The sequence below is a fragment of the Trifolium pratense genome, linkage group LG6, assembly GCF_020283565.1.
Source record: "Trifolium pratense cultivar HEN17-A07 linkage group LG6, ARS_RC_1.1, whole genome shotgun sequence".
Classification (NCBI taxonomy): domain Eukaryota; kingdom Viridiplantae; phylum Streptophyta; class Magnoliopsida; order Fabales; family Fabaceae; genus Trifolium; species Trifolium pratense.
Window position 1 is genome coordinate 14,614,047 of NC_060064.1, and position 13,002 is coordinate 14,627,048.

The 13,002-nt window shown below is 33.1% G+C and overlaps 2 protein-coding genes across 2 annotated transcripts; both read right to left on the bottom strand.

The window, feature by feature from the left end:
- Window positions 1-1,096: 1,096 nt before the first annotated feature.
- On the bottom strand, window positions 1,097-6,790 carry LOC123889949 (putative SWI/SNF-related matrix-associated actin-dependent regulator of chromatin subfamily A member 3-like 1). Its single transcript, XM_045939474.1, has 3 exons — window positions 5,348-6,790; window positions 4,829-5,123; window positions 1,097-2,383 (listed from the first exon to the last, which is right to left on the bottom strand). Exons 1-3 carry the CDS (start codon window positions 6,689-6,691, stop codon window positions 1,578-1,580), a joined length of 2,445 nt encoding a protein of 814 aa, XP_045795430.1. The 5' UTR covers window positions 6,692-6,790; the 3' UTR covers window positions 1,097-1,577.
- Window positions 6,791-9,720: 2,930 nt separating this feature from the next.
- LOC123890584 (protein RADIALIS-like 3) lies at window positions 9,721-10,743 on the bottom strand. The gene is made up of 2 exons (XM_045940224.1): window positions 10,391-10,743; window positions 9,721-10,040 (listed from the first exon to the last, which is right to left on the bottom strand). The coding sequence occupies exons 1-2, from the start codon at window positions 10,642-10,644 to the stop codon at window positions 10,016-10,018; spliced, it is 279 nt and encodes a 92-aa protein (XP_045796180.1). The 5' UTR covers window positions 10,645-10,743; the 3' UTR covers window positions 9,721-10,015.
- Between the last annotated feature and the right edge of the window lie 2,259 nt (window positions 10,744-13,002).

A 13,002-nucleotide genomic window follows, 5' to 3' on the forward strand; every position in this document is an offset into this window, starting at 1 on the left:
TGAGTCAAGTATTAGTGCGACTTTCTTGAGTCAAGTATTAGTGCGACTTTTTAAAACTAATTACTTGTCTGAATAAGAATAATGCTAATAACACACTCTTTAATAAACACATTCCAATACACTCTCTTTTATTGGTTGAAATTCACATGGGTCCCATAAAAAAATGTGGACCCATATAACTTTTATGGGACCCATATAAATTTTAACCAATAGAAGAGAGTGTGTTAGAGTGTGTTTGTTAAAGAGTGTGTTGCTAGCACTCCTCGTCTGAATAATTGTGTGCATTGTGACGTGGTTGTTGAAGATAGCATGCATATTTGTTTTCTTAATGATAGTATGCAATGTTGGCAAAGGCTTGGTTTGTGGAATATCATGCATCAGGTGTTAATTTTAATAATTCTCTGTAATGCAAAGTTTGTGTATACCAAAAAGAATTAAGTATTTGCTTACACTATATGGTCTATATGGAAACAAAGGAACAATAAAATTGGGAGAAATGAAGCAGATCCAAGGACTGTGATGTGTGATTGTGGACTAGCTGTATTAACAGGTTGAAGACATGAACAAGCTGTGCGCAGCAGCAGCAGCAACAACAACCAATATAGAAGAAACATAATGCAATATGGACTAAGCCTCCTATAGGGCGATACAAGTGCAATGTTGACGTCTCATTTTCAAGAGCGCGTAATTAAGTGGGAATTTGTTTATGTATTGGAGATGATCAAAGTCAATTTGTGCTTGCAAAAATGAGTAGATCGCTCTCGTTCTTGAGTTGGACATTGGAGAGGCCTTAAGACTTCTTGCTTTGAAGTGGGTTCGAGATTTGCAGGTCAATAATGTGGACTTAATTTTCATAGTAACATGTTAAATTTATTAAGAGACAAGTTACATGCATCCATTATCTATAATTTCATCATTAATTAAATGCTACAAGTTTCTTCTGTAAAAAAAAAGAGGGAAATAAAAAAAAAAATCATGTTAACTACGATATAATATTATAGATCAGTGGTGCTATATGCAGCAAATTCTATTTTCGTGAAATCTCACGAGCGTGTGCTTTGTGAGTTAAAAAGGAAACTGCATAACAAATGAAAACTACTATGAACGGATCATATGCTAATATATGTGCCCTTAATATATAGGACACATGTTAAAAATGCTTAAAATAGTAATTATACATTGGGAAATCCAATGACTATACTTTGGTCATAAAAAAGGTAGATCAACTAATACTCCCTATGGTCCTTAATATAAAAAAGAAATTATTTTTTAGGTTCATTGAAAAACTAATGTATTCGGCCTATAATATAAACTAGATATATTAGTTTTCCAATGATCCTAAAAAGTAATATGTTTTTTATATTAAGGACTAGAAGTATATTTTTTCAGAACTGTAGTACTAAAGCAAAAACGTTTGAGAGACTCAAACAGATAATGATTAAACATATGCTAATTGAAACTATCCAACTAATCATTACTGTATTACATTTGCTAATTGAAACTATCCCACTAATAATTACTGTAACTTACAATAATGATTAGTGAGATACTTTCAATTAGCAAATGTGTAACCATGTCTACTCTCCTAAAACAAAACGGAGATCATTTATGCCCATACCAGCAATATCATTTGATCTCTTCCCAGATCCTCGGCTTGTTATATCTTTCTTCATCTCTTGCAACTGTAATATTTTCTCTTCAATGCTATTTTTAGCTATCAGTTTAACAATCTTCACTTCTTCTTTCTGTCCAATGCGGTGAACACGATCCATTGCTTGTTCTTCAACTGCTGGATTCCACCATGGCTCCATTAAGTACACTCTAGAGGCGGACGTAAGATTTATACCTGTACTTGAAGACTTGAGACTTGCAAGCAGAATCATTGGCTCATCAACTTTTGAGAGTTGAAATTGGTCAATAACTTGAGCTCTTTGTCTTGCATTCTGTGTCCCATCAAGACGCAATGTTTTAAAGCCAGCTGCTTTTAAAGGTTCTTCTAACAGCAGCAGCATTTTACGGAATTGTGAAAATACAACTGATTTGGTAGCTGGATTTTGATCCCTTGATTCTGTAAGAAGCTTTATCAAAGTAGAGACTTTGGTCGATGACCCTACTTCTGGTGTGCACAGTTCAGTAGTATCGGTCTTGAAAGATTCAGGGGGGGCTGAGAATAAGTCGGATTCTGAGAGGGAGCGCCGACAAAGTGGACAACTGGAATTACTGCGCTGTAGAGTTTTCAGAATACATTCTCGGCAGAAAATATGAGCACAGCATGTAATTACAATATCCGTTGGAGGAGATAAACAAATTGGACAATCAAAATCTTCACCATCTTGTAGCATCCTAACTAATGTTTGCAGCAATTCAGGGTTCTTGGAAACATCTGCTTAGTAAAAAATATGCATGGTCAGTGCAATAAAATAATACTTATATTTAATACTATACATTCTTCAAAACTCTCCTTGATGTTAAAGAAAATGTAGGTTTCAATGTATGGTAGAACACACCATATTATATCTGTTTGCTGCATAAAGGCCTTGTTAGCATTGACCTAACTTATTACAAGGGGTCAAAGCAATTTGACTAGACATAAGAATTCATATCAAATCATCAAATATCACAAGACAATATGTTAGTTATAGATAAGCACATCCAAAAAAACATTAAAATCAAAAGCCACGATTGCTAATCAATTTCTGGTTGATCAATGCATAAGAGGAGTCCTCTAACAGTTTTATACACGCACTTGGAATGGAGATTTGATCACAAAATACTTTGCTAAAATCTCAATGTCAAGATAAAGAAAATCTTTCATTTCTCACAACAAGTAGCCTTGACCAGATTTCCTAAATTAAAATATTCTACCACCAGCTTGTAGCTCAAATGGAACTAGTGCAAGTCTCAAATACTTGAATGTAAATGATAAAGTTGAAGGTCAAAACCCTCTCCAGGCAGCCTATCTCCTACCTAAGTAATTACTCCCTCCGGTCCTTATTATAAGAGAAGTTTTTCTTTTTAGATTCATTGTAAAACTAATGTATCTGGACAATATTATAGTCTAGATACATTAGTTTTACAATGAATCTAAAAAGTCAAACTTCTCTTATAATAAGGACTAGAGGGAGTACTAGAAAGGAAGTCAAAATTTGGCAAAGCCAGCACCAGGGTTGTTGTTATTGTCCTCTGTAGTTCTCTGAATGCCTCTTCAACCATGGAATCCAAAAAATCCACGCATTGCTTTAATAGTCTTTGGAATTGGTCATTTCAAAATGCACCCAATTTTCTATGGATGCATTGAAACATCCTCTGATTATATAGTTTGACCAAGATATTCAATCTTTTTCTTCCCAAAACTACATTTCTTTAGGTTAGCTTAATATTGGGACTGTTGTAATGTAGACAGAACAACTTCTAAATGTATCGAATGGGCTGGGATTCCCAGGACTCACTGCAAACTAGTAAAGTAACACTACCAACTAAGTTTCTTCTAGAATACAGATTTTTGGAACTTTTAGTGCCATAACATATTTTCCCTTATTTTTATCTAAGCTCGCGTCATATAATATTAATGGCATGCTTGCCATGCTTCACAACTACCGAAAGTTGAAATGTTCCATGTTAAGATGAATCTCTCAAAGAAAGAAAAAACCATAGTTTTGGATGTTGATTTGTAATTCAATCCTTATTGTAATTGAAGTTAGTTAGAGCAGTTGGTTAGAATAACTAACTTGTAGGAAAATTACTTGTTACACAAGGTAACTAGTCTAGTTTTTGAGAGATTGTTATATATAGTGTAAATTGTGATGTAAAGATGTATCTCAATCTCTAATCAATAAAAACACCATTTTCCTCTCAAGTTTCTCTCTTGTTTTTCATTGTTCCTTCTTCTACCTTTCAAAGTGTGTGTGTGTGTGTGTGCTGGTGCATAGGCGCAGTATAGGCGTGCAGCATTGTTGCAGTGTTAAGGCGCAGGATAGGCACAGGCTCAACATTGAAAGGAAGAGTTAAGAGTTTATTAACAAATCGAAAAAACAGCCATAGTGCCTAGGCAAGCCACAAACTGGCTTTTCAGAATAATTCAGAGACAAAAGTTTCTACAGTCTGCAGCAGAGTACAGATGCTATCCTCCTCGCCCCTCTTTTGTACCTTTTATAATTTGACAAAAGAAAAGTAGCGATCCAACCTCTTAAGAATTGTGATTTGTGATGCACATGTACATGTGAGTGCCAATTTGAAGATCCAATGCAGTAATACTAATGAGTGTTTTGGAAAATCTCAAATGATATTTGAACACATTAAAAATTACAAGTCTATTTAACAACCAAAGGTGACGGTCACCAGAAACCAGTAACAAATTGGCAATGCTGCATATCAATTTCGCAGAAATGAAATTTGGCAAGGTTTTGAAACATTATCCTTAACCGATAAAATTATGTTTTTTAGTTGTGAAATAGTGTGTTGATATTATTAGGCACTAATGATATCAAAGATTCTGATGACCAATCATAAAATGGTGCCAATATTAGCTTCCATGATAAAACCAATCATGCCCCAACAATTGAAAGCAACAAAGTGTTAGTTGACACAACATTCTAACTCTGCTAAGAAGCATATACAATATGAGGTGTTGGCTGCAAGTAAGTACAGTACAAATGAAAAATTTGATATCAAATAAATTTCAAAGATTCAAAGATTCTGATGACCAATCATAAAATGGTTACAACTAAAATTTGAAAACAAAATTCAGCCTCCGGAAATTAGGGAAATGAAAAATAAGCTAACAAATAAATTTCTGTGTAATCGTTGTATGGAAAAGGGGGAAATATACCTTCAATATCAGTTGAAGAAAATAGACACGCCTTGAAATCCAAAGGGCACATCGACAAATGAGTACAGATCTGACGAAGTCTTAGAATCATACTTAGTATAGTGGAGTAACTATACACTAGTCTGTCATTGCTGTTATAATGCATCATAAGCGACTTTATTTCCTCTTTAACATCGTCATACAGTTTACGCTCTTCACATGAAAGTTCAACATAACAAGTCTCAACGATCTTCGGTGGAAGCCCCACCAACGCAGTGTCTTTTGTTCTTCGTAATGATATTGCTGCCATCAAAACCTACCAAAAAGGTAAATAAAACCATATAAACAAACAAGCTTACACAAAAAGAACATACCAAACCAATACAGACAAGAATAATCAATAATAAGTTAATGACACTGAAATTGAAATTCATTTCACTGAGCAAAAGGAAACTAATAGTTGCTGTACCATGTATGCAATCCCCTACAAATGCAAGCAAAGAATGACCTTATAATCGATACATTGTTAATAAACCGTACCTGCAATCGACTAAGCCCTGTCTGTTTGCCTTGAGTAAGCGGGCGTTGAACCAAGTTTTGCCAATAACTCTTTATAGAAAAAGGCTCAAAATGCAAAAAAGCCATAAGAGAAAACAAATCATAAGAACCATTCTGAATAGGTGTACCAGTAACAGCCCATCTCCTCTTACCATTCAAACCAATAACAGCCTGACTCTGTCCAGCATTAACATTCTTAATCGTATGCGCTTCATCCAAAACAATCCTCCTCCACCCCAACTTCTTCACCGCAGCATCCGGACACCGCAATTCAGCTCCCAAAGTAGCATAAGTAGTCAACACAATATCATATTTCCTCAATTCCTCAGCATCTTGAGTCCTTCTATCACCATAATACAAATAAGTCTTCAATGCACCACCATTAGTATGCTCTTCCAATTGAGTTATCCACGTCGAAATCACAGAAGGAGGACACACAATCAATGTACTATTCATCTCCACCCTACTCCTACTTCTCTTCTTCCCACATTTCATTTTATCAAAAGCAATCAACGAAAGCATTGTCAAAGTCTTCCCTAATCCCATCCCATCCGCGAATATCCCTCCGCGAAGAGACTCCGGTCGTGTACTAGTTTGATAATTAGTTAACACATTAACAAAACCCCCCTCTTTCTCTTCCCAAAACGGCGGTAAATCATCGGAATTTTCACGATGAACAAGCCATCCTAATGCTTCCTTCTGATGCTGAAGCAATTCTGATTTAATTAACTTAGAAGGAGGAATTAACGGTTCAGAAATGTTGTTTTTAGCAGCTAGATTTTCGCGAACGAGTTTGAATATTTGATCTAGGGTTTTGATTTTAGTTTTATTGTTACCGGCAGCGGCGCTTGTTCCGGCGGCTAAATCAGCTCGAGTTTCTTGAACAGCAACAGAATGAGAAAGAGTAAAAGAAGGATCAGAATGCGAAATGAAATGAACAGTGGAACCAATAAAAGCATCATGAACAACATCAAAAGAAGATAAGTGAGAGAAAATATGAATCTGACAAGGGATACGGAACTTAGAGCGATTGTTTGTGCCAACAATGCCTTCAATCTGAATGATATGAGCATCCATTAGCGGCGAGAGAACCGCGGCGACGGAGCGTTCGATAAAACCGACTTGGAGAGATTGAGTGTTGAGAACTTTGATGGCGTTTGTGTCGTATTGGTTGAGTGGGTCGCGAACTAGGCCGAGGATTTCACGACCGTTGATTGTGCCGTTGTAGTATCTTAGGCCGACGATGTTGGCCATTATGAAACCTGCTAAGTAGATTTCGGTTTGGGATTGAGAGAATGGTTGTTGTGAATCGTCGTCGTCGTCCATGGTGGTGGTGGTGGTGGCGGTGGAAACCTAAAAAGGGCGGTGTTTTTTGTGTCTGAGAAATTTTGAATCGGTGGTGATGATTATTTAGGCGGGTTTGTAATTTTGGGGAATTTTAACCGATATTTATTTATATTTTTTTGACTGAATTAACGGATATTTATTATGATTGGCTAAAAATGGTAGTATTTGAATTTTAATTTTTTTAATAATAAATCATTAAATATTTGTCAAAATAATAATAATAATAATAAATCAATAAAAATATACAAAGAGAAAATTGGCTGAAGAATTATTTATAGATTTTATATCTTACTAGCGGGGCAGGCAAGCGCGTTCCGTGCCTACCTGTGTCTAACTTATGTCCAAAAATAAAAATATCTTATATTATGGTGAGTTTTCCTCCTTAAAAATTTTTATTGTTTTTAGTCTTAAATAAACAAAATTTTGACATGATTTTGGTTTTAAAAAAAAATAAAAATTTGACATGATTTTAAACATAACATGAACTCATATAGATTTAACAAGATTTTGACATGAATATAAACAAGGTCATTAACTTTGAGATTAGAATAACATAAATTGATCATTATGAAACAAAATAGAAAATTTTTGGAGGATGAAAATATGTAAATTTTTTATAGTGGTAAAAACAAAAATTCGCTAATTTTATAGAGACGAAAAATATATTTTAACTTTTTTTTACATTACATATTTGTAAATTAATTCTCATATTGTACTCGTAAGTTTAACTTAGTTGGTAGAAACATCATATTATATAAGTAGAAGTCGGGGTTCGAACTCCAGACACTCCACTTATTTACTTTTAAAGTGGAATTTTTAGTCATTAGACTATTTGACAAAAAAAAAATCCTATTCATTCTTATTCAATAATAGAGTTAAAGTCGTTATACCAACAATAAATTGGTTCAATGGCATCATTTCAGTCCATTTAAATAAGTGATTAAAAACGTCTTTCAATTTAATTACTTCATTTGTAATATTAACAACTAACATTGCTTATAAAAAAAAACATATTTTTTGGATCGATAAATTTATTAAATTTTTATTTTTGTTGTCTTCTTGGTTTATTCTAGATATATTTAGGCTAAATTGCACCTTTAGCCATGTAATTTTCACAAATTTGTGATATTGGCCCCTAACTTTCATAATAACACTTTTGAACCTCTCACTTTAACACATTTTGGAAAAGGTTAGTTACCCTCCGGACACAATTATAAGCAAAAGCCAGTTTTTAGGTTCATTGAAAAGGTAATGTATCTGGTCAATAATATAGACTGGATACATTATTTTTTCAATGAATCTAAAAAGTGTTTTTTTTCTTATAATTGTATCCGGAGGGAGTAGATAGTTAGTTAGAGCTTTCATTAGTTAGTTAGAATTTTCATTGGTTTGTTAGAGTTGGTTATTAGTTGGTTAATACCCAAAATTGCTCTATAAGCGTCACTATTGTACTATTTTCATCCATCTTTTATCAATCAAATATGATCTACGAACTTTTATCTCATGAGCATGACTATGCTCTCTTTCTATCCTATGTGTATGATCCATGACACTGTAATCCTATGTTTCATGACAAGGTTGTTCCTCCACCAATTTTGATCAAGCTAACGTACATTTGGACAATGACTAACATGTCATGTCATCAATGACCCTTATTTTTTTGATAGAGAGACAAAATGACAAGCCGTTGAAAATACAATACACACAAAGTGAAGGACTGAGTTTCGAACTACAATCATAACATCTGACCTAACAATTTTTATATTTTTGTCAGTTCATATAAAATTTATGTGAGAGCTTTTTTTTAATACGCAAATGGAGCTTTCTTACGGATCCAGATTTGCTGCTGTAGATATTAACATAGTTTCCCGTTGTTTCAAATTACAACCATTGATTTCTGATCGGACGGTTGTGATCAATCTATCTCTATTCAATCTGAGCCACTGATTCAGATCGAACGGTCCTTGGCTGTTACAGCGTCCTGCTGTAAGAGCAGGAAATTTGTTTCCCTTTCTTACCATTGACTTGAGTTGAGTTAGCCGCTAAAATTTCTATTTACAGTTAAGAAAAAAGCGTTTCCATTCAAATGTGATAATTTAGCATGACACATGCTAAATAGTGTGATGAAAGACTACATGTTTCCAATGTTTGAAAGTATATTTAATTAATTTTTATTTTTATAATTGAAATAATGATTTAATTGACACCGGTTTATTAAAATAATATATAATAAAAATTTAACTCGTACTAAATTGGTGTTAATAATATCACTTTTTTAGTCCTAAAAACAAGAAGAGTCATAATTTTTACTTTAAAAATTATTATCGACAGTCGTTAGATTTCTAATAATTTTAAGCATTGATTCACCGTAACATTACCCATTATATGGTATATACCTTGGGATTTTTCAAATTATAATCAGATTAAACATATTTTTAATTTGTTTATTAATATTTTGGCAAATAAAAAACAAGTTCTTACTTTTAAAAAGACAAAGGTAACATGATACCAAATCGTTATATATGTTCAATGAAAAAGTAAAAGCCAGAGGTAAAGTAAGCTCCATCAAGCACAATTTCATCTACAAGAGGAACAAACTTTATAATTGTGCCTTGTCTTGATTACTGTCTTAATTAACCGCTAATTCCATATTTAGTATTAAAGATTCATGATTTACCAGCTGCAATTGTTTCTTCATGACTAGTTAAAGAAAGTCCCTTATAAGTTATATATGATAACTTCTATATGTTAATCTTCAAGTAAATGATCAACGAGTAGTCAAGTAGTTTAACTGATTTCAGTTAATAGAATTGAAGTAGTAAAAAGATTGAAGTTTAAATCTCAATGAATGGAAAAAATATTAAACTAAATGTATTATGCCTATGTTTGGGATCATGGTTGATCCAGAATCACAGTGACCCCGTGATTTTGCAGAAATCACACTTTGGGTCATCGTGATTCTAGAATATCCACAATTATACCAAATATACACTACTACTACTATTTTCTTTAAATAGTAAATAATATATGTTATTGATAATTAAACAAGCAAAATTACAACTTTATTAATAACGAGGAGCTGAAACAGTTGTTGATTCTTCTCAGACTGCTTCAACAACAAGAAAGTAAATTAAGGATGGAATCATAGTAAAATATGATTCTTATGAGTACTACTAAAGTACTAATACTCTAATGCTATTACACCAACACCCCTTAGGATACATGAAAAGTTGTTGGTTGGTGAAAAAACCAAAAAGAAAAAAGAAAAAGAAAATCTGTTTTGTTGTTGATCACAGTTGTTGGTTAATGAAGGTTCATGTTCCTCATCCTACAAAAGAAAGTAATTAAAGAGTATTAATTAATCAAACAGTAGATTTAAGAAAATCAGCTTAAAAAAAAAGTTTATTGCAGTTATAGTAGTTATATTTAACTATTGCTTCATAAACTTCTGCTGTGTGAGCATGCATATATACACGGTACGTCTCTGGTCACAATTATAAGTAAAAAATCACTTATTAAGTTTATTGAGTGACTGATATATTTTATTTATACTATAGATCAGATACATCGAACCAAAAAGTGATTTCTTGACTTATATTAGTGATCGAAGGGTGTACTATATAAGTATCAATTTAGAGCTAGATTGAAACTTATAAGGGTATTATTAGATTATGATACCTTTTCTCTTCATGAGAAGCTGAAATTTTCTTGTAATTTGGGAATGGAACTTTCCCTGACTCAATATGTTTAATATCCTCAACAAGAAGTTCATAGTGTTTCTTAACTTCCTCAGGAGTTTTGCCACCAACAGCATGAGCTACATTGTACCAACGATCAGGAGTATCTTTGTCATAAACAGCTAGAGCTCTTTCAAAGGCTTTATTTTCCTTAACACTCCATGAGCCAGATGCTGACATTGAGCTAGATGCCATTTCTCAATAAGCTAGTTTAGGTTTGATAATCACTTATAGAGAGTGTGGTATGTATGAGATTATATGTTGAGAGTGGCAACAATGTTTGGTCCTTTTATAAGCAGAAGGGGAAGTTATATGAGATGGGGTAGTGCCAGTTGGCATGAAAATCTTGAGCTAAAATGAAGAAGTAAAATTATTATGATCGATTTGTCTCTTTAGGAACCACAAGGAAAAAGTTGGCCCAAGAAATTCAGCAGCAGCAATATGGGAGAATAAGTATCTTCATGACAGACACAGTAAAAAAGAAGTCCATCGGTAGATAGGAATATTAAACCAGCAAATAGGCAAATAGGGTAGTATTAGTAAATGATTCTTAAATTTTGCGAATTGATAAATACATCTCTAAAATTGTAAAATTTTAGTTAAATTGGTCACTCTATTAACTTAACTTCCGTTAGAGACTATAACATGATAATTAACTGAATATACGGACCCTCCGCATTGATCTCACATCAATGCAATCACACCTTAGGACTAATTTGACAATAAAAGACATGAGAAATTATAGCCTCCCTGAATTTATCATAGGAGGTGGTCCAGTGTATACCACAGCAGTCCATTTCTTTTAAGAAAAATTAAAATTGTAATAAAAATCAATGACTCAGATTTCACTGTACATAAAGTGCATCGGAGAGGATCCATGCTGAAAAATTACGTTTCTAATAGACTAAATTGTTGGTAATCACTCCATACACAACTTTATCCTTAAATTGACCTAAATTTAGGGATGGCAATTTGACCCATACTCAGAGGGTACCCGCAAAAATTACCCACAACGGGTAGGGTAAAAACCCGCATTTTGGGTACGGGCACGGGTATGGGTAATTACCTGTAAAAATGAACGGGTATGAGTTCGGCTACGGGTACCTTAGTACCCACCCCGCCTCATACCCGCATAATATATATTTATTTATTTTATTTATATTATTATATTATAATATATGTAAATCAATTTAAAACAATACAACTCTACTAAACTATTACATATTTTTAATAAAAATGTTTATTTATAACATAATATAAAAATAATGTGAATATTTAACATAAATATGAACTTTAACATTAGGTTAGTAATAATTTTGTTTATAATTTTCATTAGCCAATATTAAAATCTTTGAAATTTTTTTAATTCTATTAAAATTATATGATATTTTATAACTGATCAATTTATTTTTAGTAAAAATGCGGGTAACGGGTACGGGTATGGGTACCTAAGTACCCATATGGTATGGGAACGGGGGCAAAAATTGTTACCCACGTGGGTATGTGGATGAGTACGAGTATTTTTTCAATCCGCGAATATGGGAATGGGTACTATAGTACCCTACCCATACCCTACTCATTGTCATCCCTACCTAAATTTCATAGACAAATTATTCCATAATGAATTAACATTGATGTGGGATTAATATGTATTATAACATGTCTAGATAAGAATAGAAGTTCATATTTTACAATTATGCTAATTTACAAAAAAAGAGACTATATTGATCTATGATTATAATTTTGAGGACATATGTTTTCTTATTAACTCAATTTAAAATGTTTCAAGCTTATGGATTTAAGACACTTAATGAAAATTCATTACTTATTGATAAACTCTTTGAATAGAGTAATATATTTGCATATACTAATAAGATGGTTCTGGATTGGGCATTCAGTCCAAGAGATTCTCCTCATCAACTATCGAGCAAGACTCAACCATATCAAGCCCATGAACATGCATTTCCGTCCAACGGTTACAATATTTAGTCATATTGTAACAGTCGACATCAGAATGATTAATATTTACTGTCAATCATCACTCCTCAATTGTTTGTCGATAGTCATTGATGACATTATTATGCTCATCGGTGGTTTTGGCATAGTGCTGTTGAGGGTTATATACTCCTCTCATGCAGAGTAGTCATGCATATTCTATTTTACTCTTAAAATCTCAGCTTCACCTCTTATTGACTTGAGCATCGAATGTCTACAGGTACAAAACTTCCTTCCATTCATCAGAGCTAAATGGAAGCATCACTGGATAAAGGTCGACTTTGATTAGATAAGTTCAAGAATGTTTGATTTTGCATTTTACTGCCATTACCACACATATTTATAAGTCTTTTTGTCATGATTTTGAGAAATTAGTATATGTGGTTTTATCATAAACTCTACAGTATGTCGTATTTCTTTCCAAATGTGAAACTCCTACCTCAGAACCAAAGATATGCTAAAACAAGTAATTTAGCAAATGGACGCAATGAACCACTTTATTACATACAGTAAATTTGATGAATTGTGGTTGAGATCACAACAAGAGGTCATGCAGAA